The sequence below is a fragment of the Aythya ferina genome (assembly GCF_964211825.1).
Source record: "Aythya ferina genome assembly, chromosome: 35".
Classification (NCBI taxonomy): domain Eukaryota; kingdom Metazoa; phylum Chordata; class Aves; order Anseriformes; family Anatidae; genus Aythya; species Aythya ferina.
Genome location: NC_140332.1, coordinates 888911 through 913342, shown reverse-complemented (window position 1 = coordinate 913342; position 24432 = coordinate 888911). Strand labels below are relative to the sequence as shown.

Below are 24432 nucleotides of genomic sequence, written 5' to 3'. Positions count from 1 at the left end.
TTGACTCTCCTAGAGTCCTGTGGGAGTACTGAACGTGCTGCTCTTCCCTTAACCATGCCTAGATCTGCTAATGAGATGAAAGACGCTTTCATTACAGTTCAGGATAAATCAGGCGACTACCCTTGTCCTCTCCATCAAGACCCATGGTTAGCTACAGTGGGTGCAGATCCTAGGAGTCAAAACATCTCGGGAGAGAGCGGAGGGGAGGGTGAGCTGTCTGCCTGAGGTGTCTGCAGGTAGGTTCATCCCTCTCAGTCCATGCAAAGCCCTTGGAGCTGCAGCCCATGGTGGCCAGGGTTCAATTCTGCTCCTCCCTGGATGAATGCCAGTAAGAAATCCTCACTTCTCCCTTGTGTGCAGTGTGCCCTAAGCCGGCTGAGGAACTAATGCCACTTCTGTTCTCTTCTTTCTTTTCCAGCTGCAATCAGTGCTGCTGCACACCGATGGGCCAGTGTACTCCTTTAGCTAATGCAGCACAACCCTTGAAGGCAAGCAGCAGTGGAGAACAAAAAGGCATGCTGTGCTTGGCATAGGATTGAGAGTGCAGAGAGAAATTCAGCCTTAAAAGGGGAATGCTCAAAATCTTCACCACTGCCATCCTCACACCAAGATACAGCTGCTGCTGTTAAAATATTGCTCTTCTTGTGCTCTTCTCAGACAAAGCACAAATGAGAAGGGAGAATCAAACCATTCCAACAGGGTTTGTTTTTATTGGGTTTTCCTACTTTCCTAAACTCCAGGCTGTGCTGTTTGTGCTGTTTCTCCTCATGCACGTGGTGACTCTAGTTGGAAATATTATGATAATGTTTGTTATCAGGCTGAATCAGCAGCTGCACATGCCCATGTATTTTTTCCTAAGTGCTCTATCCTTCTCAGAAATCTGTTATACCTTCTCCATCATCCCAAAGATGCTGTCCGGATTAGTGCTGGGAACTAGAACCATTTCTTTCTTGGGCTGTGCTGCACAGATGCATTTCTCCTTCATGTTTGGATTCACGCACTCTTTCCTCCTGACAGTGATGGGATATGACCGGTATGTGGCGATCTGTCAGCCCTTGCATTACAGCACCGTGATGACCTCCCGAGCCTCTACCCAGCTGGTGGCTGCCTCATGGGCAGGGGGTGGTCTCCTGGGGCTGCTGGTGACCAGTGCTGTGTTCCAGTTACCGTTCTGCCAGTCCCACCGCATTGACCACTTCTTCTGCCATGTGCCCCCCATACTCCAGCTGGCTTGTGCTGGTGGCGAGGTGGTTGGCACTGTAGTTGGCATCTTTTGCATTACTGCCTTGTTGGGATGCTTTCTGTTCATCCTTCTCTCCTACGCCTTTATCCTTGGCTGGATCCTGCAGATGCCATCAGCTAAGGGGAGGCACAAAGCTTTCTCCACCTGTGCCTCCCACATCGCCGTAGTGGTGGTGCACTATGGCTGTGCCTCTGTCATCTATTTGAAACACCAGTCACCCCGTGCTGCAGGAGCTAGTGTTCTGATTGATGTGTCTTACACTGTCTTCACCCCCTTCCTGAGCCCCATCATTTTTAGTCTGCGAAACAAAGATTTAAAAAATGCCTTTTGGAAATCTCTGAAGAAAAGCTTCATCATCAGGAATGTAAATATTTGTCCAGGATTTAGTTTCAGTTACAGGAGTGATTACTGCTAATTTTTATTTATTTATTTTTTCCTTTGGTAGTTCCTTGCTGCTTTCGAAAGAATAGCCATACTTTTTTTCCAGGCAAATGATTCATTCCTGCAGATGTGACACCTTTTGCACTCACTGGGCATCACAGGCTGCACTGCAAGGCTTGGCTGGAGCACCTAGGTGTAACTTTTAATGCTGAAAATTCAGCATCATGCAGAAGCAAGAGTGGACAAAGCTCTCAACACTCCCAGAGGAGACACGAGCCACTTCTTGAGGAGCAGCAGGTGAATGTCTGAGACCTGGTGCAGTAGGCTCTTGTCCCCACCATAGGCACTCTGACTGATCCTCTAAGTATGACTTTGTCTCTTCTGGTGCTGACTGTGAAGCTGGCCTGAGAAGGCTTTGGACTGATTCCCTTTTGTCTTGTTCAGCTTTTGACAATTTGCAAACTCAAAAGTGCTCACTTGAAGACAAACACATTTTACTATTCTGCTGTTTTGAAAAACTCACTTCTCTAAGGAATTTAGATGTGGATTTAAAAAGGTAGTTTTAGAGTATAAGGATTTTGTTTGAGATAAAAGTATTTATCTATGTATTTATTTCTCCAGGTATTTGCACTCCTGTTTATGCAAAAACAATCAAGCATTTAAACAGTTTTCCTACATCTGGATAGGTGCAAAATCATAAAATACCTCGGTTTTTCTGAACACTGATTTTCAGGCACAATTTCTCCCCCCATGACATACGTGTAACTTCAGCAGGACTATGTTCTCTCCCAGGGCTACAGACAAAAGACAGGGAGATCTCTGAATCCACTTGCTTTAATTATTAGCTTTGTAATAAGTAATTAACCTACCAGTGCTCTTCTGTACTCAGAATGAAAAATGAAGGAAGTGTTATTCAGTAGTAGCACATTTGTGCATGATTGTTACTGCAAGTGAGAGGACACCACTTGAATGTGCTTTCAACAGAACTAAGGAAAAAAAAAAAATACTGGGTAAAAGTCATTGTACTTTGCACAGACCAGTAGATATATTTGTTGGCCCAGCCATAGCTTGAGGAACAGGCAGACTTCCAGGGTCTAACATCCAGGATATGAAACACTACACTGATTTCATAGGGACTGTGACAATGATGTACAAAAAGAAATGCACAGAAAGATGTCAAGATGGTTGTGTGGGGTTGTTGTCTCCCCATTTCATCCCATCAGTGCACAGGTACCCTTGGGGAGACAGATCTCAGAAGGGAAGGATAAGAAAGAGAGAAAAACCCATCAAAGTAGCCTGATACCAACAGGCAGTGAGCATAGCCAGGAGAAGAGGAGCTTTGGACAGGGGTGTGCCAGTGCTGCCCTGGAAAATTCAGCCTGCTTTGTGCAAATCTGACAGGACTCTGTTTAAAAAGAAAGTCCAGGAGCCTGCTGAGCTCAGATCTGAAGGATAGGTCTGCCCTTGGCCTTTTGGACAGGTGGACAGGGGCTGGAGCATGGGGTGGTAGGAGTAGAGCTCTGGCCATGTTGGCACGTTTCACTTTGTGCCTGGCTGATTGCATGCCAGAGCTTGGCCATGCCACTGCTTATAGCTGGCTTTAAAACGTCAAGCTCAGCAGAAGCACCTGAAGAACCCCCTGAGAAACAGACATTACCTGCTAGAGTTCCCATTGCACCAGGCCTCTGCTGGAGCAGCCACGAGTGCCCCTGTGCTGCTTGTGCCTGTGCTTCCTAGCAGAGATGAAAGGTGATTCAGACGGAAATATTTATCCTTTATATCCATAGAAATAAATGTGGCATAGCACATGTTGGTAGTTTTTGTTGTAGTTTGATTATTTATTTCTTTGTTATTTGGTTTTTAAACAGCTTTCTACTTTGGTTTCTGCCTGCGCAGAAATCCAGAGCAAGGCACAGGTTGGTCAATCTAGCTCTAAACAGGCACCGACTGTCTGTATTGCATTTTATATGGACTTTAGGACTATAAAACTCACCTCCTCCCTTCCTAACACTGGCATTGCTGCAAAGGGCAGACACTGATGGCAGTGGTGGGCACTCAGACACACATCTCATTTACCCTTGGGTCCAAACAGCTACAGCTTGGCCCTGGGAGAGATCTGCCCTTGAAGCAGGGACCAAGATGCTGTCCTTGTTTCTGGTACTGTCCTTTTCCTGTAACATCGAATTTCATATCCATCTAATAGTCCATTTCCTCCTTCATCAAGTAAAGTTTCATCCTAATTTTGAGATTTGCTTTAATTCACTATAATTATTATGGAACTCCCAGTGGACATTTGCCCAGATTGAAACACAGGAGGTTCCACCTGACCATCAGGAAACTCTTTACTGTGCGGGTGACTGAGCAGTGGAACAGGTTGCCTATCTCCTCCTTGGAGATATTCCAAAGCCACCTGGACATGGTCCTGGCCCTACTTGAGCCAGGGCTTGGACCAGGTGATGTCCAAAGGTCCATTCCAGCTCAACCATTCTGTGGTTCTGTGGGTATTACTGGAAGGTGCTGTTCTGGACATACCTTAGCATCTGGCCTTCTGTTTCTCTGGCCACCTACAACCATTTTCTTGCTTATGGATGCCTATTTACAGCTTCCTGAAAATGGAAATTTTCCTGGTCTTTGCATGGTGATATGCCAATCACAAGGCATTCTATGATTGTTTTCTGAAATTCTTTCACCAAAGAAAAGCCTGGACTTCAGAAAGACCTTTGACACTGTTCCCCTATCAAATTCAAAAGAGAAATGTGGCTCTACTGGAACAAGTCCCATGTAGGGCCACCAAGGTGACTGAGGGACTGGAGCACCTCTCCTATGAGGGGGAGAGGCTGAGGGAGTGGGGGCTGCTCAGACTGGAGAAAAGGAGGCTCCTATCAATGTCCTTAAATACCTGAAGAGAGTGCAGAGAACACAGATTCCAGGCTCTTTTCATTGGTGCCCAGTGCCTGGAGAAGAGGCACTGGGCACAAACTGCAACAAAAGAGGTTCTGTCTATATGTCAGGAAGTGCTTCTGTGCTGTGTGGGTGGTGGAGTACTGCAACAGGTTACCCAGAGAGGTGCTGGAGTCTCCTCCTGGGAGATCTTCAAAAGCCATGCGGACATGGTCCTGGGAAACCTGCTCTAGGTGCTGGTGCTAGAGCAGCAGGGTTGGACCAGATGACCTCCAGAGGTCCCTTCCAACCTCAACCATTCTGTGGCTCTGTCGTTCTGTGAAAACAGATGAGGAAGCTGCCTCCTTTTAACACTTGCAAGATCCAGTGGGGTAGGTGGTCTCTGATGTGGCAGCAGATTCCCCTGTGTTATTTACAGCCATTTGCATGGGCATCTCAGTATTCTCGGGGAGGAAGGAGAGACTGTCCAGCGTGAAGAGGCAGAGCAAAACATCAGATAAAACCTTTAGACTTCTGCCACCCACGTCCTTTACGTCCCATGCTCAAATCTTATTGAGTGACTAACAGATACCTTCTTGGGTGGAAAGGACTTCTCACCCAAGACCACAGCCTCAAAAGCCAACTTCTGTCCCATACAGGAGCATGTAAAGGACTCTCTGTCCTCCAGGTGCTGCTGTGGAAGTAGGAAGGGCACTGCAGAAGGGGAGCTACCCTCCATATTTAGAGGGATGTACCAGAGGACCTGCTTCTGCGCGTTATCCCGCTGCTTATCCATGTCAGTGCTGTTCCAGTCTTCACTAACACTTCTCTAATCTGGATTCTGCATAATGAAATACAGCAGTGAAAAGGTCTCTGTTTCTTTGCCTTAGACTCTTCCTGCATCTTCCTCGCCCCAGCCCTGCACATGGACACATTTGTACCTACAACTCGTCCTGCTCAGGCAGAGCTTTAGAGGCATTTGCTTTGGGCTGCAAGGAGGCACCAGGAGGCTGGGTGTCTGTCACTATCTGCCCATGTGAAAAATCACTTTCCATCTTTTTTACAAACTACCTTTGATTGCTAAAAGGATGCAATGAGGTCTCTCTCCTCTCGTCACCTCGCCTCATCTTGCCTCTCCTCTCCTCTTCCCACCTCTAAAACATTTCCAGTACTGTTATCCCCCATGGAAAGTGGCCTTCCATGGAGACAATTTGTACTTCATGTACCATTGAGGAATGCACCTTACATTTTATTCAGCTATACCATGTTTTCTCCTTGTTCATTCACAGCCAAGAGAAATCCTTCTGTGTGCAGTTAGTTCTCTAAGTAAGTTCTCTAAGTAAGGTAAGAACAGGCATATAGAGCTGTAACTCTCAGCTATGGACTGCAGTAGAAAATGCACAGATTTGAGAGAGTTCTCTGAGTTGCAGGTGGCTGATAAAAGTGGGGTGAAGGGGTGGCACTAAAGAGTGCCCATACATTGTCCAATGGCGAGGGTCCTCCTTTTCCTCCACATTCAGAATTCAGCAGGAGATATTATGAATCAATAACAATTATAGAAAGCTGGTATTGCTTATTCTTTAAGTTGTAAAATAAAGATATTTAACAAAGACAGAGAAGTGTTTTTGTTTGTTTGTTTGGTTGGTTTGGTTTTGGTTTGTATATGCATTGATATCTTCCCTTTTTAGCTACACTCCTGATATTTCTCCAATTGGCCACACAGGACTTGAGGGCAATTATGGGCAGAGTCGTAGCTAATTAGGACTTTTTTTGTGTGTGTGTGTGTGTGCGTTTTAATAAGCACTCTGGTGCATTTGTTAAGATACTGACAGCCTTCATCTCCAGAGACAGCTTTTGGCTAAACAGGAAACTCATGACTGAGCTCCAGTGCAAAAGGGCAATCTATAGGAAGTGGATGCAGGGAACAGCTGAAAAAGAGGAACTGAGAACCACTGTTTGAGCACAGAATTTGGAAAGCCAAAGCTCTCCCAGAGCTGGCTCTTGCAAAGGACATCCATGGTGTGCATATGAGCTGCTACTGTTTCTTTTACAGTAAAAGAGGAAGCAAAGAAAATGTGGGTGCACTGCTAGATGGGATGCAGAATGTAGCAGGGGTAGATGCAGATAGGTACTCAGTGTCCTTGCCTCAGTCTTTACCAGCAAGGTCCTTTAGGCTTTTGTTCTTACAGAGAAGACTCAAGGAAGAGAAAAATGCAGTGGATGAGGATCAATTCAGGGGCTACTTGAGCAAACTCAGCCATGAGGAGACCATGGTCTGGAAGGGCTGCATCCAAGGGTGATATAAGAACAGACCAATGACACACAGACCATTCTGTACCATCTTGGAAAGCTCATGGAGATCAGGAGAACCATCTGTTCATTGCCAAAAATGGGCACACGTGATACTGCTAGGGGAAACCTGGGCAGTATCAAAATGGACTACAGAGCTCTGAGGGCAGTAGTCAAGTGCACAGGGACCCAGGTGGTATTCTCCTCAGTCTTGCCAGTGAGGGGAAAGGTGTGAGAAGGACGGCACTGGTAGGACAGCTCAACAATTGGCTGCTGAACTGGTGTTGATGACAACTGGACCCAGTTTGAGGACTGGTGTCTGCCATGGAGAGATGGGGTGCATCTTTTCTAAGCAGGGCAAAGACATTTTTGCCAATAGAACGGATGACCTCTTAAGGAGGACTTTAAACTATGAAAAATAGAGGAGAGAGAGGGCAACCAGTAGCTGTGTGAAGGAACAATGCACAGGGCTGGGGTGATGTGATGGGGAGGGATCACAAGTGAGAGTGGTTGTGGTGGAGTTTAGCTGCCCAGCAAGGTAAAACCACCACAGTCCTTTTAGGTGCCCAACATGGTGCTCAAAGGGTTGAGATAACAGTAGATTTGACCAGAGCACTTCAGAGGGAATTTACAGTTATCATACTTAGTTAACAGTAGTCACAATTTTGTCTGTTTTGCACTTAATATTTTTCTGTGATCCTGCTTTTTATGGTCCATAACATGTACTTCCTTTTACTATGTATGAGATCTGAGAGTTTGCTAAGGCTGTGTGTGTTTTTTCAGATCACTGTGCTTGAGCCTAATATTGCATTTGGGCCTTGAATTTGCTATCTTCCCTGTACTTTGGTACTGTCCCTTGGAGAATAGTGGAGAATATGCTTAGCCATAAGACTGGGAGAAAAAAGGAGGACGGACAGAAGTTCAGAGGGATGGCATTTGTCTTCCCAAGAAACCCCGAGGTTTGAGCAGCCCTACTTTCCTGGAAGTGGCTGAGCACCTGCTTGCCAATGGGAAGTAGTGAATGGAGTCCTTCTTTTGCTTTGCTTGCATGTGCATCTTTGGCTTTTCCTAGAATGTTATATTTATCTTGATCCATGAGCTTTCTCATCATTGCCCTTCTGATTCCCATCGCCATCCTGCTGGGACAGGGTGGGCAAGTGGCTGTGCAGTGCTGAGCTGCTCGCCCACCCAGCCCAGAAGCATGTCACAGTGGAACCCTTTGTGACCTCACTTGATGACACCCCCATCTGCTACCAAAAATGCAGCTGTGACCCAGACCCTCAGTGTCCGTGCAGGACAGTGACGGGACAGGGCAGGAGCACAGAGCCTTTAAGGAGTCTAAGTGCACAGCCCACGTCCCAAAATGCGGTTCCGACGCTGCCACCACTGGAGAAGACACCGTATTATCCTGGGGAGGTATCCTTGCAATCATCGCTTCATTCCTCCATCCCGCAGGGTGGTAAAGACAACCCAGCCCTGCTCCACGATGAACTGGCAGGAGACCTGGTCTCCTGAGGAGAGCAGATTTCCGCTGCACCCCTTGGATTTCCTGCCACCGAATCCCAGTGAGTGAGCATCCCGTGGGGTTGGAATGTTGGGGCCAGGCAAGCATCCCTGCTTGAAGCCAGGATGTCTTTCCTGGCACGGCAGCAGTGGGATCCTGTGGGTGGGGGGCAGAATGGCACCTGGATGCTGGGGGTGCTGGGAGCCCAACCCAGCATGGCCTCTCCCTGGCTTGGGAGGGAGCTTAGAGGGGGCCCAGATCCTGCTGCCTCAGCACCCTCAGAGTATAGAATTTGTTGCTAATTGAATACCTAATTGAAATCTACCCTCCGTTAGCTTAAACCTGTTAGGCCTTGTCCTGTCACAGCACTCCTGAGAAAGAGTCCCTCCCCAGCTATCCTGTCGGCCAGGCCCACCTCTAGGTACAGGAAGGCCGCTCTAAGGGCCCCCTGGAGCCTCCTCTTCTCCAGGCTGAAGAAGCCCAGCTCTCTCAGCCTGTCCTAGGGGAGGTGCTCCAGGCCTCTGATCTGCATCAGGGCCTCCTCTGCACCTGCTCCAGCAGGGCCGTGTGTCTCTCGTGCTGGGGGCCCTTCCTCTCCTCGCTCCTGCCTTCAGCCCCTCACTGCAGCACTGCTCGCTCTTCTCCATTGCTAGATGCCTGGTTATGGGATTTTGGCAAAGAGGAAGCCAAGAACTTCATCCAGATTTTTGTCAGCACAGAGAAGGTAAGGGCAGCCACTTCTGTCGTGACTGTGCTGGTGTGTCCTGACGGGGCCCTGGCCCTGCTGCCAGGCAGCAGGAGCGCTGCTGGCTGGGCAGAGCTGCTGCCCTCTGTGTGTCTCAGACAGCACCGCACGTCGCAGCACTCCAGTGCTGTGGGCTCTGGTTCTCCTCCCTCACGCTCCCCGTGCTTCTCTCTGTGGCTGCCAGGATGAGGAAAAGAAAATGAAGTTCCTGGAGAGCATCTGCACCATGTGCAGAGACTGTTCCTTGTTGGAGGACATGGACGCCTTCTGCCGCGAAATGGAGCTGGCAGAGAACATCAAGGTGAGGGGACGCGTGGCGGGTTGGGGAAGGGGCAAGGCCCCTCGAGCGCCAGCCCCCTGTGAGGCTGGGGCAGGGGGGGTGGAGACAAACCATGCACAGGTGGAGACAAACCAAGCTGCCCAAGGCAGGACTGGGTGTGCTGCTGGGCCTTCAGCAGCAGGCACTGGGGGCGAGTGTCTGCCACGTCCCATCCTGGTTGTGTTTTGCAGGTTTTGCTGGAAGAGGAGCCCACAGACAGTTTGCACACAGCGTTTCGAATGAAAGCCATGCTAACTATTGCCACGCTCAGGTACCTGCTAAGCCCCTACTTTGGCCAGCACATCCCTGGGCAAGGTCCTGGTGGCCCTGAAGCTGGCGGGAAGGTTTCCCATCCCTCCCAGGGATGCCTGTCCATGGGAAGACATGTCCTCCCAGGGACATGCCTGTCCTCCCATGGATGCCTGTCCTCCTTCCCTAAGCCTTGAGGCACCACTCCAGCACCAGCATCCAACAAGCTCCTATCTCCCTTCTTAGCACCACAGTGGAGTCAGCACTGGATGGCAAAAAGGAGAGTCTCCTGCATGCCTGCTTCAAGAGCGTCTTCTTTCTGCCTCCCTATTTGGACATGTCAGCGGCAGAAAAAGATCTCTACACCAAGGTATGTGCTGGGTGAGGTAGCGACACCCCCAGTCCCGCTGGGCTGCTGCCATGCTCCCACATGCTGAGACAACCGGACAACCAATGCAGGGCCGGGGCCCAGATTTGCTTTCCCAGCCTAATCTCTTCTTCCCCTTCCCCTTCTCTGGCCTGATCCAGTGCTCTCAGGAGGTCTCCACACAGAAGTTGTTTAGCCCCAAAGTCACCCCCGGGCTCTGTGAGGCGGTGCATGTGTCCTCCCTTGCTGCTGGAGGTTCAGTCAGCTCCTGGGGGTGAGAAGGAGCTCAGAAATGCTTCTCTGATCCTCTGTCCTCCTTGCAGACCATGAACGCCATGGAAATCATGCTGCAGGCCTTTGTACGCAACTGTCCAATCTCCAGTGTCGGCGAGGAGTTGCAGAATATTTTGCAGGTCTGGCATTTGCAAAGAGTCGGTTTCCCAGGAGTGGTTCCACAGCTGGGGGGGTAACGAATGCCCATGCTGCAGTGGATGGCCCACCCCTAGTGCTAGGACTGAGCATACTGCAGGCAGGCGCCCACCTCCTTTGGGGAAGCCCACCAAGTTCTTCTGGGAGCCTGGCATCCCCTGGCTGTGGTCAAAGACCCTTTCCCCTCTGAAGAATCCTCTCATGTCACAGCAAAACCTTGCCCATGGCACTTCTGGGCCAGCCCCTGCAGACCCCAAGAGATCACCATGTGCCAAAGCAGTGGGAGAATTTTAGCCCACTCCTTGGGCACCACAGTGGCGGCAGCTGGAGCTGCTCTCCTCCTTTCCCCCAGTCCCTCCAGACTTCTCTTGCCAGGTGTGAATGGGGCAGAGATCCCCAGGGACATGCCCATCCTGCACGGGAGCGTGGCCCTGATGCCCTGATCTCCTGACTGTCCAGTGGCTGTATCCCTGCCCCATTGCGGACCCCTGGTCCAAGCCACAGAAGCCAGCCTTCACGGAGAGGGGACAGAGGGCCACGTTCTGGGGGAGGGCGCAGGAAGGAGCTGAGGCTGCACTGGCAGGTGGCATCTGCCTGTCTGCCTGACCACAAAGTTGGCTGGTGGATCTGTGGCAAGCCTGCAAGGGAACCCAGGGGCGGGAACCCAGGGGCAGGAGCCCTGCTGAGGGCTTTGCTCCACCTTGGGGGAAGCTTTGATGGACGGCGTGAGCACAGCCAGGGGTTCAGCAGTGCTGCTGCTGCTGGAGAAGGCATCAGCTCCAAGGGCAGACCAGCAGCTTCTCTCCTCACAGGCGCTGCTGCACTATGCCACCTCCCATAACACAGCTGTGCGCAAGATTGCCCTGCAGAAGATTGAGAGGATGAGTGATTTCCTGGTCACATATTTGGGGAAGGTAAGATGCCAGGAACCTTTCAGCCAGCCTGTCTCCCCTTCCCTACCTTCCAGAGTATCCTGCAGCTTGGGGGTGCCTGTGCAGCAAGACTGGGCACAGGTGGAAGCCTCAGCAGAGCTCTGCCCTGAAGAAAGGGTCTTTGTCCCTCCTTTGCCCTTGCTCTTCCTTCCCCAGGTCCTGCTCTCTGCCTCCACTTAACCCTTCTTCTCTCCTCTCTCCCTCGCCCAGACCTTGTTCACTGCTAGAAAATGCAAGGGCAGCCCTGGCACCCACAAAGAGGTCCACATCCCCATCCTGGGACAGCTGCTGGGCCACCTCTTCATTTTCAGCGGTGGCAAAGATACCACCAGAATCAGAGCTTTGGATGCTCTTTATCACTTCTATGCATTCCTCACAGAAGGAAGAGGTAAGAGAAGGTGTGGTGGGCAGCATCCTTCTGCACGCAGACATCTGCTGGTTTGTCTGCTTGTTCTCCCCGAGTGTTGTGAAGGATTGTTCTTGTGCTTGGTGGAGGCTGCCCACGGAATTCTGCCAGGTTCCCTGACCTCCTCTGCTCCTCACAGCAGCTTCCCGCAGCATTCTGGCTATCGTTTTCTGCAGAAGCTGGACGCTCACCTGACGTCCAGGAGCAGTTCTCTGCTGCTGTCCTTCCCAACCCTCCCCAGATCACCTACCACGCTGTTTTGTGGTCTCCCCCAGTCTAAGCCATCAATTGATGAGCACTTCCCAAACCGCATCTTCCCCGAGGAGTGAACAGCAGAGCCAGCCGTGCATCACCAGGGATGGTGACGCCCTCCAGAATTCTCCCTGACTGTTTGCTCCCTGCCGTCTTGCAAGCAGGTGTCAGGGGGCTTCCTGCACATCCTGACCCCGAGCAGAAGGGGGTCTGTGACACGCTGCTACTCCCGCGGCACCCAACGCCATTGCTTCTCCTCCTTCTGCATCATCCCTGAGGTCCCTCTTGCTCCCAGCACTCCTCACCTTGTGCTTTACATCCCTGCCCATCACTCTCCTCGCCATGGGTCTGAGCCTCCCTCCTCAACCATTCCTAGTGAAAGTGCTTTTCACCATTTGGCAAGCTTGTTGGCAGAGATGCTCTTCCCTACTGACTCTTCGCTGTTTCCCACTGTTTAGAAAGCTCACTGACAAAGGACATGGAAAATTATGTGCAGCGCTGCAGGATATTGAAGGATACAGAATTTCCATTTTCTATAACATCAACTCCCTGTGAAATTGCCAAGGTAATGAGCTCTGGCCTTGCTGGGGATCTTGTCCGCAGCATCAGCAGGCATCTGGTGTGAGCAAAGGGGTCCAGAACCGGTGGGGCTGGCACGGCCTCACTCGCCCTGGTGAGAGGGTTCCTCTTGTCCCCAGGCTGGGGCTATGCGAAGGCTGCTCCCCTGTGTCCCGGCAGCAGCTCCAGCCCTCCTGGCCACCAGCAAGCCCTGGTTACCTGCAGGGCCAGCACTCTGGCCCCATATGCCCCATCCTCACCCCTTCCCCCGAGGGCCTTCTCTCCGGAGCTGCCCTTGCTGCTCAGCTAAGCAGCACCCTTGGGACACTCAGTGAGGCATGTCTTCGCTCCTCCTTCTTCCCACAGGGGTTTGGAGGACACCTCTTCCCTGCTGAGAGGCTGGACGTCATCCTCACAGTCCTTGAGGCTTTACCAGACTCCAGCATCCATGACAAGGAGGGGGCCTGCAGTGTGCTGGACGCAGTCTTGGAGGACCCTGACTACTGGCTGACACATGTAAGTGGCCTGTGGCCATGGCCCTGCCCTTGAGCTCTTCCAGGCGTTGTTCCTCTCTCCTTCCCTGCCTCCCTCCCTGCCTCCCTTGCACATCGGGGTCTCTTGGGCTCCAAAAGCCACGTGAAGCCAGCAGAGAGCAATGGAAGGGGCCAAAGTTTGAGTGGCAGCTGTGGAAATGGCTGCAGTCTGCTGGCAACACCATTCCCACTTCGTCCCCCAAGGTGCCAAAGATCATGGAGTGCATCAGGAGAAAACTGGACAGCATCCACACGGCATCAGCGCGGCAGCGCCTGGACTCCCTGCTTCTCCAGCTGACCAACAAGATGTCCAGGGAAGAAGTCAAGAACCTGCTGCAGTTCTCTCCGCCATGTGACAGGTCCTGGCCTTGACATCCTTGAGGGCTTGTTCCATGTCGGGAGATGCACCTGGAGACTCTCTGCTTGCCAGAGCCATGGCAAAGAGCAGGACATCCCCAGGGAGCACAGCCCTCCTTCCCACCAATGTGTTCCAGCCCTACTGGGCCAGCCAGGGCTGCAGCAGCCCAGCTGTCCAAGGCAGCCCAGAGTCCCCCTGCCCCCAGGGAACACCAGCTCAGCCCCCTCCTGCTTGCCCAGGCTGGGCCCTCAGTGCTCCCCAAGTCACAGGGGCTGCAGGACAGCCTGGCTCCTCTGGGGCTGGCCCAGTTTGTGGCCCTGTGGCTGAGGCAGCCTCACTGACAGAGTATTCTGGGCTTGCAGCACTGACCTGGGCATGTGGGAGGTGATCCTGGCCATGCCGCAGACGTTGGAGAAGGTTTTAAACACCATGATGGAAGACTTGCCGCTGTGCAACTGGTGCACTGCAGTAAAAGAAGACACCTGCATCCGTCGCTTGGCTGTGAGTTCCCAGATGAAACCTTGCTCCCAGCAGGGCTACGTGTGTCCCTTCAGGCACACAGGCACAGCCCTGTGCCCATCTACCCCCAAACTGCCAGCTCCCGCAGGACGTACGGACGCATGGTCCCTGGGGCCGGCAAGCCCCCGTAGCTCCCCGCGCCTGGTACCTCTTTGGTGCCAGCTGGCGCTGCCCCATCCCTGCCCAAAGGTGGGAGAAGAAGAGGCTGCAGGGAGCCCTGCAGGCCCTGCCAGGCTCTCACTGCTCTTTCTTGCAGATGCTGGCCCAGAATCACATTTCTGAGGAGGAGTTTGGTAACCCAGTGCACCTCCAGAGCTACCTGCAGCACCCAAGACCAGAGATGCGCTTGATGGTTCTGAAAGGGCTCTGCACCGTGTCAGAGAGCCCTGAGAAGGTGAGTGGGCCATCGTCAAGCAAAGACATGTTGGCAGCCTGGGCCTTTGCTCTTCTGCCCTCCCGTCCCTCCCCGCTGCCAGGAAGCAAGGCAGGAGGCTGGTGCTCAGGAACCAGAGCCCTTTGCCCAGGGTGGTCTCTCAGTGCTTCACGGAAGGGAAATGGTGTCTTTCCCACAGGCAAGAAAACTTCAGGTCCTGCTGCCAGACATCGTGGAGGCCCTGCAGGACACCAACACAGACGTCATGCTCAAGGCCCTGCTTGTGCTGAGAAACATGATGGCTCATTTGGAGAAGAAGGAGGCCAGAGGCCTGGCTCTGCGGCTGGCTGAGAAGCTCCTGCCACTCTTTGACCACGTAAGTGTGCTGTGGGAGTCCAAGCCCGCAGCTGGGCCCCCTGTAACGAGGGCTGCCCTTCAGCCCGGCCCTGTGGGCAGCACTCAGGCAGGGCCTTCCCAGTCTCCTCGTCAGCCCAGGCGCTGGGGAGCTCTGCTTGGGCATGGCTGGTGCTGCTGGTGGCGAAAGTGGGGTGGCTGGCGGGCAGCCTGCGATGGCAACCGATTGCGTTGCCCTTCACGGGCACCAGGCCTTGCAGCTGCCCCGAGCAGCTCCTCTGGGAAGGATCCAGCGCTGAAGCATCTCACAGTTCTGTGAGCTCCCTTCACATGAGCCACGCTAATGCTGAAATTCCTCCTGTCCTCCTCGCTGCCAGGAGTCCAGCCAGGTGCGGGAGCACTCCATCTGCCTCTTCCAAGCCGTGACGGAGGCTGTGCTGCAGCAAAGGAAGAAGGAAATGAAGACGAGCGTGCAAAGGAGCCTTCTCCCACTCTTCTTTCGTATGAAAGACCAGAGTGAGAGGGTAGCAAAGGTACAGATCTCAGAGCTGAGCAGGGGACAGAGGGTCTCCTTCCCAAGGCTGTGGTGCTAATTCCCAACCTCTGCTGCTCCGCAGGCCTCTGGGGAAGCTCTCGCCACGGCTGCAGAGTTTCTGCGACGGAAAGAGCTCAAGCGCTTGGCCATGACAGAACAGACGTGGAGGATCGGGGAGTGCTTGGTAAGGACCCAACTTGGTTTGCCCCAGCTGGGCAAACGTGCCCGGCCAGAGCCCGCTGCCTGCAGCCGCATCCTCGCTCCCTTCCTTCCAGCACAGAGCCCCAGGGGGCTCTTCTGCAGGCCCCTCTGCCCTCCCTGCCCCCAGGATGCTGGAGGAGACCCTGGAGAGGCTGTGCAAGCCCCGTGACCTTGCGTTCTCTCTCTCTCCAGCTGCAGCAGGACAGAGGCAGAGTAGAAGAATACCTGCAGCAGAGCCAGCCCTACCTGCAGGACACTCAGACCAACTTGCGACTTGAGGCCGTCAGATTCATTGGTGAGCCCAGCCCCTGGGTCCCTCTCGGGGCAGCCTTTGGCAGCCCCAGGCACTGCCCTGGCAGTGAGGCACAGCCCTGTTGCCCCCAGAGCCCCCCGACTGGGCCCTTGCTCCAGGGTGCAGGAGGGGGCACAGCCTGGCTGGCCAGGCCAGGGGCTGCGCTGCTGGGAGCGTGCTGGGGAGCGGGGCTCTGATGGGATCTCTGTGTCTAGGTCTTGCTGCGCGCTACTGCAAGGACCAGAGCGAGGAGAAGCTGAATGAAATCCTCAGCGGTGAGTGAGGGCAGTGAGGGGTGTGCTAGGGCTGGGGGGACAGCGGCAGAGGCCCCCGTGCCTTGCCCTGCTCCAGGGAAATGCTGAGGAGGGCGGAGGAGCAATGCAGGCATAGGAACGAGGGAGAGGAGACGGGGTGGCCTGTGGTGTCAGGGAATGGCCTCCCAGCCTGGAGCTGGGCAGTGCCGCTGAAAGGGTTGAGTGTCCCTGAGGAAGAGTCAGGGGAAAGGGCAGTAAGGCTGACAGAAGGTGGGAGCCTGTTGTAGAGCACGCAACCAGGACGAAGAGGGAGATGAAACAGCCTACAAGCAGCTAGGAGCAGGGTCATGATTGCTAGCCCTTGCTCTCATGGGGAAGCACAATAGCGAGAGGAAAGAGTCCAGGACATTCCTGGAGTGTGTGAATCCTCCCAGGGGATGGAGGCAGGTGGTGAGGGAACCAGCTTGTGAAGGTGCCCCACTTGACCTGTGGTGCGCGGGTGGGGAAGGACTGGTGGGTGCATTTGGGACATTGCTGAGCAGCAGCTTTCAACAGATTCCTTTGTCCCTCCTGCTCCTCCTGGCCTGGGGAAGAGTCGAGTGGGGCTGGCATGGTCTGCAGGGGATGCCTGGGGATCTCTGCAAGGAGTGGGTTTTCATCTCTGCTCTTCTTTCTTTGGCAGCCCTCCGGCCTTCAGACAGCGACCCGGAACCCATGGTCCGTTCCCTGGCAGTTCAAACCACCCTGATCCTGACGTCAAGGCATAACGCAACGTCAGGACGGAGATTTCCACTGCTGTGGTGCTGCTAGCCCCGCAGCAGTCCTCAAAAGAGCAATATATATTTTAATAGAACTAGGCTGTTGTCTCATTATTCCAGCAGCTCCTTCAAAGTGACTCGGTGCCATGACACTGAGCTAACTTGGAGGCCACCAAGGACGTCTTTTCCCTGGGCCCGGTGACTGCTTGGCGCCTACTCAACCAATGAAAGAGTCACAGAACCCTTGTGCTTGGAAAAGGGCCTTCAGCTCAAGGCCAAGCGTCAGCTAACACTACCAGGCCCACCACAAAACCACGGCGCTTAGCGCCAAGTCCACGCATTTCTTTAATAGCTCCAGGCCTGGGGACTCCAGCAGTGCCCTGGGCAGCCGGTTCCACCCTTTCCATGAAGAAATTCTTCCTGACATCCTATCTAAATGTCCCCTGGCACAACTTGAGGCCGTTTCCTCGTGTCCAGGTCTCAGGCTGCAGGGTGTGCGTGTGTGTTCTGTCAGGGTCTGAGGGCAGTGGTGAGTCCACCTGTGGTAGGTGCGCCCAGGTAGAAGAACTGCTCAGCCTCCTGGCAGAGCTTCGGGAGGAGGTGGGCAGGCTGAGGAGCACCAGGGAGTCGGAGAAGGTTGAACTGTACTCTGCCAGCCCTGGGACAGATGCGTCAGGCAGACACAGCAGAGGAAATGGAGGATCCCCTACCCTCTGTCCGTCAGGCAGAAGGAGTGGATCTCAGTGACGAAGGGATGGAAGTTGAGATCTGCTCGGGGCAGCAGGCGAACCCCTCCTTGCCTACCTCACCTTCCTTTCAGGTGCCCTGAAACAACAGACTCTGGAACTAATGGACACACAAACGATGATGTGCATGAAGGTCCATCCAGGTTGGAGGGGTTTTCTAGGGCAAGTCAGCCTTCCCCAGTATCACGACCACCTCCATCAAGAAAAAGAGAAGGGTTACTGTCATAAGCGACTCCCTTCTGAGCAGATCAGAGGGCTGCATATGCCGACCTGACCCAACCCATGGAGAAGTCTGCTGCCTCCCAGGAGATCAGGGTAAAAGATCACAGAATCACAGAATTTCTAGGTTGGAAGAGACCTCAAGATCATCGAGTCCAACCTCTGACCTAACGCTAGCAGTCCCCACTAAACCATATCCCTAAGCTCTACATCTAAACGTCTTTTGAAGACTTCCAGGGATGGTGACTCCACCACTTCCCTGGGCAGCCTGTTCCAATGCCTCACAACCCTTTCAGTAAAGAAGTTCTTCCTAACATCCAACCTAAAACTCCTCTGACGCAACATTAGCCCATTCCCCCTCGTCCTGTCACCAGGCACGTGGGAGAACAGGCCAACCCCCACCTCGCTACAGCCTCCCTTGAGGTACCTAAAAAGAGCGATAAGGTCGCCCCTGAGCCTCCTCTTCTCCAGGCTGAACAAGCCCAGCTCCCTCAGCCGCTCCTCGTAGGACTTGTTCTCCAGGCCCCTCACCAGCTTCATCGCCCTTCTCTGCACCCGCTCAAGCACCTCGATGTCCTTCTTGTAGCGAGGGGCCCAAAACTGAACACAGTACTCGAGGTGCGGCCTCACCAGAGCTGAGTACAGGGGGACGATCACCTCCCTAGCCCTGCTGGTCACACTTTCTGATACAAGCCAGGATGCCGTTGGCCTTCTTGGCCACCTGAGCACACTGCTGGCTCATATTCAGCCGACTATCCACCATCACTCCCAGGTCCTTCTCTGCCTGGCAGCTCTCCAACCATTCCTCTCCCAGCCTGTAGCTCTGCTTGGGGTTATTGCGCCCCAGGTGCAGGACCCGGCACTTGGCCTTGTTGAACTTCATGCAGTTGACCTCAGCCCATCGGTGCAGCCTATCCAGATCCTCCTGCAGAGCTTTCCTACTTGCCCCGTAAGGCCCTCTGAGCATCATCCATTATTGTTCTGTCCCGACAGAATCTGCTAAGTGGCACACCAAAATGGGAGGGACTGTGTGCTAGTGAGATCCTTCTGCCTGCTCCATGCCACGCTGGGTACACTGGAGCACATTTGGAATGTTTCTGCACCGATGCACCCAGCAGGAGGGACAAGCAGGAGGAGCTGGAAGCTTCAGCTCCGTCCCAGAACAAGCGAGACTTGGTGTGCTGTGATGGACGGTTATGGGCTCTTCAGGAAGGATAGGCAGGGAGGTGAGGCAAGGGGCTGGCACAAGGACGTGGCTGAGAGCCTCTGGGTAAGGATTAAGGGAGAAACCAATCACGTGGATGTTGCAGTGGGAGCTTGCGATACCAATGAATTATTCGCTAAGGAACTAAGAGAGACCTCTCTTAGCTCAACTGCCCTTGTCCTGATGGGGGACTTCAACTTGCCAGACATTACCTGGGAAGACCACACAGCTGATACAAGCAGGTCCAGGAGATTCCTCACACACCTTGATGACAACTCCTTGGTACAGCTACTGAGGGAGACAACAAGGAAAGGTGCCATCCTAGACCTGTTGCTTGTGTTATAAATGGCTCAGTCTTCAAAATAGGATTATAATCAAAGTTTACAATTTTTTTTAAAGGAATAGAGGTAAGCAAACAGCGCTGGGTGCGCCGGGAGTCTCTGCTCCACCAGGACACACACCAGTTACATCAAGCAGCTGATTTTTATGCTCCTAGGCTGATACATATACATTACTACTTCTAAAAAAAAGAGGGTTATTATAATTAGCTTCCGGGATCCAAACCCTCCTACTGGAGCATGTGCATCAGTCTCTGGTGGTCCCCCTGGGGGTGTCTGGGGGTCTTTCATGCTGAAGGCTCGTAGTCTTCCTCTCAGTTTTTTTCTTGTCCTTCCCCTTTGTACTCCTTGGCAGCATGTCAAAAGCTTACACAGCGTTCCCTGCAAGTTTTGCCTTCTAGTCGTCCTTCAGCTTCTTTCTTCTCCTTAATCTCCTGGCCACCTGGCCAGGTATCAGGGGCTTGCAGAGTGTCCCATTCAGAAGTCACAACAGTTACTAGTTGTTAGCAGTTGTTCTGAAACCCCCAGACATCAGAGACTTCAAAGAAAGAACATACAAACACAAATAGCTCTCTATTGACACTTCACGAGTTGTTAAAACATTCCTCACAGGCCATTCCCAGGGACACTCCAGTCACATCTATAGCAGTGCTAAATCAACCACAAAGAAGGCAAGAAGGCTGCAACTGTTAGGAATAAGAGTTCGGAATCAGTAACAAAAGCAAATAGGCTCATGGATTTGAGGAATATTTCTGAAGCTTTGATAAATTGACTATAATGAGGGGGAGACTGGGACACGGGAAGGAAAGGGAAGAAACCACATCTGTGGAAGAATTAAATTGCCAGTGCAGGACCCAGAGACAGACAGAACTGCTCTCTATTGACATGAATTGTTAAAACATTCCTTTGCAAGGTACAAGAACTATATACATTAACCATTCTGTTTTTCTTCGAGGTGCTTGAGCGGGTGCAGAGAAGGGCAACGAAGCTGGTGAGGGGCCTGGAGAACAAGTCCTACGAGGAGCGGCTGAGGGAGCTGGGCTTGTTCAGCCTGGAGAAGAGGAGGCTCAGGGGCGACCTTATCGCTCTCTATAGGTACCTCAAGGGAGGCTGTAGCGAGGTGGGGGTTGGCCTGTTCTCCCACGTGCCTGGTAACAGGACGAGGGGGAATGGGCTTAAGTTGCGCCAGGGGAGTTTTAGGTTAGATGTTAGGAAGAACTTCTTCACTGAAAGGGTTGTGAGGCACTGGAACAGGCTGCCCAGGGAAGTGGTGGAGTCACCATCCCTGGAAGTCTTCAAAAGACACTTAGATGTAGAGCTTAGGGATATGGTTTAGTGGAGGGCTGTTAGTGTTAGGTTGGAGGTTGGACTCGATGACCTTGAGGTCTCTTCCAACCTAGAAAATTCTGTGATTCTGTGATTCTGTGGTTATACAAGGGTATGTAAGACAGAAGGTGACATTCATCATACCATGCGGCCCTAGCATTGTTCCATATTGACACGAATCAGATGAACATATCTCACACTTGTGAACACAGAGGGTGCGGTGGGTGAAGTGGTGATGGGCGGCCATCTTGGCCATAGCAATCATGAAGCAGTTGAGTTTAAAAATCTTTGGCGATAGGAGGAAAACTGCCAGTACACCTGCTTTTGGCAGGGGGGTTGGACCCGATGATCTCTTGAGGTCCCTTCCAACCCCTCCAATTCTGTGAACTTTGGACACGGGGAGGGCAGAGTTCAGGCTGCTCAGGAAGATCCCCTGAGAAGCTGTTTTGGAAGGTATCGGGGTCCATCTTTTTAAGCACGACCTCCTAAGAGCACAGGAGCAGTCGATTCCAAAATGTCGGAAGTCAAGTGTTATAAATTAGACCACACAATTTACTGGTCTATTGAAATTATTTTATTAATCAAGTAAGCAGACACAAGCAAAACAGCGCTGGGCGGCTGGGGAGTCTCTGCTCCACCACGGCACGCAACTTCCCCTTTCCGGTGTCGCTGTTTTATAGCATTGAAGTTCCGGCTTGTCGAAACTTGTCGAGACCTGTCGAGACCTGTCGACTTGTCGACTTGTCGAGACCTGTCCTGAGATTGCGCAGTCTGTTGTTGGGGGTCGTTGTTCTTCCTCCGGTGATCATGCGTTGTGCTTATGTTCAGGTGGGGACAAAACAGGATGTCTTGCTTTGTCCCCATGTTACAATGCCGTGAGTTGTGAAACCTTATCTCCTCAGTAGATTCTTTAAATTCTCAAGGACAATGAACAAACCCCTACTAATTTATCACATCAAGCAGGCGGGGCAGGAGGCCAGCTTGGCTGAGCAGGGATCTTCTTCTAGAGCTTAAGTGGAAAAAGAAAGTGTGTGGCCACTGGAAGCGAGGTCGTGTGACATGGCAGGGCTACAGAGGTGCTGTTTGCCTCTGTTGGGAGAAAATTCCACCACACACCAGCCACAGGACTCATCCCACCAGGTTTCGCTTATGCCGATGATGTCGTAGCTGTGGGACAGGGCCAAGACTTCTAGCTCATCCATTTGATTCCTCATAGTGCATGCGTTTGTGTAGAAGCACTTCAAATGCGCCTCCCTACACGCAGCGCCTTGTGGAGCTGACCGCAGGACCTCACTAGCACACCGTCCCTCTGATTCTAGCGCACCATCCCTCAGCTCATCAGCGGCGTGTCTGGTTCTATCCCCTTCCTCCTTCGACTCTAGTTTAAAGCCCTATCTATCAGCCCTGCCAACTCCTGAGCAAAAATCCTTACCCCTCTCTGAGAGAGTGTGGTGGTTTTACTTGGGTGGGCAGCCGAGCTTCACCACGACCGCTCGACAAAAGCACCTTCTCCCCCATCTACCCTCTTCCACCTCCTCCCCCCGAGCAGTGCAGGGGAACGAAGGAACGGGGGTTATGGTCAGTCTACAGCGTATCTTCTCTGCCGCTCCTTCTCGGTCACTCTCGTCCCTTTTGCTGTGGGATCCCTCCCACGGGATGCAGTCCTTGCTGAACTGATCCGACGTGGGCTTCCTACAGGCAGCAGCTCTTCCAGAACTGCTCCAGATATGGGTCCGTAGCACGGGGTCCATCCCTCAGGAGCAAACTGCTCCAACCTGGGTCCCCCACGGGCAGCAGCTCCTGCCAGGTCACCTGCTCCTGCGTGGTCTCCTCTCCACGGGCTACAGGTGTGGCCCGGAATCAGCTCTGGCAGCGGTCTTCCACGGGCCGCAGCCTCCATCGGTGCAGGTCCACCTGCTCCACCGTGGTCTCCTCCACGCGCTGCAGCGTGGAACCCTGCTCCACCGTGGTGCTCCATGAGGCTGCAGGGAGACAACCTGCTTCACCAGGCTCCTCACCACAGGCCGCAGGGGACTTCTGCTCCGGCGCCTGGAGCACCTCTCCCCCTCCTTCTTCACTGACCTTGGCGCCTGCAAGGCTGTTCCTCACTCCCTTCACTCTCCCGGCTGCTGTGTGGCGCAGCGTATTTTTCCCTGTCTTAAATATGCTCTCACAGAGGCGCAAAACAACATCGCTTATTGGCTCAGCTCTGGAAAACAATGGGGCCCTTCCCAAACATGGGGCAGCTTCTAGATCTTTCTCACAGAAACCACCCCTATGGCCCCCTGCTACCAAAACCTTGCCGCGTAAACCCACTACACAGAGAAAATCAACCAATTCCAGTCACATTGAGATTGGAAATACGAAATTCAATGAAATCTTTATTATTATTATTATTATTATTATTGTTATTGTTATTGTTATTATTATTATTATTATTATTATTATTATTAAATTTGGAAACTTTAATTTCCACTCCAGTGACTGTTTGATAATTAAGTGTCCTAGGTGCAACCTTGCAATGCGAGCCATTTAGTAGAGAAGAAGCATAGGTGTAGAATGAATTTCAAGGGGAAATGCCTGTTTTGTAAGGGGGTTGCAAACTCAGGGCCGTGTTTGTATTGTGTATCAAGGTACTGCTGAGCTCTGGCAGCTTCCCAGCTCTGTGGTGTTGCGGTGCCCATCAGCAAAGCCTGCAAAGCAAGTGAGCTACTACTTCCAATTGCATCAGCTTGCCTTTGCTATGGGCTAACTTTACTCCCACAGTCATGAACCAAATCTCAGCTGATGCATTTACTGGCCTGTGTGAAGCTGACCACAAACGTAAGCCCTTAGACACTTGCAAAATGTGTCCACCAACCTCAGTGAGAACAAAGGTCCATTGAAGAGGACCTACAGAGCGGCTCCACAGGAAGAGCTCTCCTAGAAAAATAAATGAACAAGATCTCTGTAAGAGCGTGATTTTCCTCCAAAATGACGGTCTCTTCTCTGAATCAATGGAGCCAGCTGAAAAAGTGGAGTTAGAAAACCTAGGAAAGGAAGCTTTTTCAGGAGGTAAAGACTTCATGGCTGTGTTATAAAACCATGCTCCATCTTCTGTAGTTGCTGTCATGTACAGCCAAGTGTTTCCCTCTCTCCATCAATGAGATTGCCCAAGATGTGCCTCAGCACGGGACCATGCTGAGCTCCCTCTTCCCAACATATGGCTGTGGGCAGCTCACCAGCCCAGCCATGAGCTACCAGTGATCTCCCAAGCAGAGATCTTGAGGACTTTTTATTTCTAGGGTTTGTCACCATGTAACGGGTATGCTTCCTCCAAAGCTTTGCATGTCACATTGCAACTTTTCTTGTTTTAACCTCACAGAATTGTGTCTCCACAGAGCAAAGAGCCTTTCTGGGGTCAACATTTCCCCCAAAGGAAATACTCAGATTTCCAGTCCTGCGTCTTCACTGTGAACATCACTGCTCTTGCCATTAAGCAGAAGGTTTTGGTGCTTCAGTGTGAGGTGTTTCCTCTGTTCCAGGGTTTTGTATATTCCCTTCCTACCCATTTTAGTTACTCAACACCCTCTTCGAAGTCTTGTCTGCATCTCGGTTTTGAATGACCAGCCTGATTGACGAGGGGAAGAGCAGCGGCTGCTGTCTACCTGGACTTCAGGAAGGCCTTTGTCACTGTCTTCCTGACTGACAGAAAGGGATCTGGGGGTCCTGGAGGACAGCAAGCTGAACAAGAGCCAGGCGTGTGCTTTTGCCACAAAGAAGGCCAATGATATCCTGGGCTCCCCAGTACAAGAGACACAGAACTACTGGAGAGAGTTCATGAAGGGGCCCCGAAGATGATGAAATGCTAAGAGATATAGGACTCTAG

At 52.4% G+C, this 24432-nt stretch overlaps 4 protein-coding genes across 5 annotated transcripts in view; 3 read left to right on the top strand and 1 right to left on the bottom strand.

Annotated features, from left to right (window-relative positions):
* Positions 1–668: 668 nt before the first annotated feature.
* LOC311425967 (olfactory receptor 10H1-like) lies at positions 669–1658 on the top strand (the record flags this gene model as incomplete). The annotated part of the gene is made up of 1 exon (XM_084502035.1): positions 669–1658. One exon carries the CDS (start codon positions 669–671, stop codon positions 1656–1658), a length of 990 nt encoding a protein of 329 aa, XP_084358161.1.
* Positions 1659–8279: 6621 nt separating this feature from the next.
* LOC311425958 (maestro heat-like repeat-containing protein family member 1) lies at positions 8280–14095 on the top strand (the record flags this gene model as incomplete). Its single annotated transcript, XM_084502026.1, has 14 exons — positions 8280–8358; positions 8664–8718; positions 8859–9021; positions 9227–9343; positions 9553–9632; positions 9857–9980; positions 10301–10390; positions 11219–11320; positions 11549–11726; positions 12455–12561; positions 12921–13070; positions 13292–13446; positions 13808–13946; positions 14000–14095. The coding sequence occupies 14 exons, from the start codon at positions 8280–8282 to the stop codon at positions 14093–14095; spliced, it is 1635 nt and encodes a 544-aa protein (XP_084358152.1).
* Positions 14096–14226: 131 nt separating this feature from the next.
* LOC311425964 (maestro heat-like repeat-containing protein family member 7) lies at positions 14227–16805 on the top strand. Its single transcript, XM_084502032.1, has 7 exons — positions 14227–14358; positions 14537–14713; positions 15069–15224; positions 15309–15410; positions 15620–15722; positions 15935–15994; positions 16656–16805. Exons 1-7 carry the CDS (start codon positions 14305–14307, stop codon positions 16781–16783), a joined length of 780 nt encoding a protein of 259 aa, XP_084358158.1. The 5' UTR covers positions 14227–14304; the 3' UTR covers positions 16784–16805.
* A 5267-nt stretch (positions 16806–22072) lies between these two features.
* LOC311425943 (ATPase family AAA domain-containing protein 2-like) overlaps positions 22073–24432 on the bottom strand; it is a 43326-nt gene continuing 40966 nt past the window's right edge. Inside the window, exon 12 of one of the 2 annotated variants that reach the window (XM_084502006.1) lies at positions 22073–22546. In XM_084502006.1, coding sequence (XP_084358132.1) covers positions 22406–22546 — 141 coding nt within the window. In that variant the 3' untranslated portion in view covers positions 22073–22405. Of the gene's footprint in view, positions 22547–22655; positions 22774–24432 lie in introns of those variants that run through there. The other variant, XM_084502009.1, reaches the window with a different exon arrangement.

Excerpts from the sequence above, each read along its gene's own strand:
- LOC311425964 (XM_084502032.1), top strand. The coding sequence starts at position 14,305 with ATGCGCTTGATGGTTCTGAAAGGGCTCTGCACCGTGTCAGAGAGCCCT. Across the intron at positions 14,359-14,536 it reads TGTCAGAGAGCCCTGAGAAG|GCAAGAAAACTTCAGGTCCT; the intron begins GTGAGTGGGCCA and ends TCTTTCCCACAG. Across the intron at positions 15,225-15,308 it reads AGAGTGAGAGGGTAGCAAAG|GCCTCTGGGGAAGCTCTCGC; the intron begins GTACAGATCTCA and ends GCTGCTCCGCAG.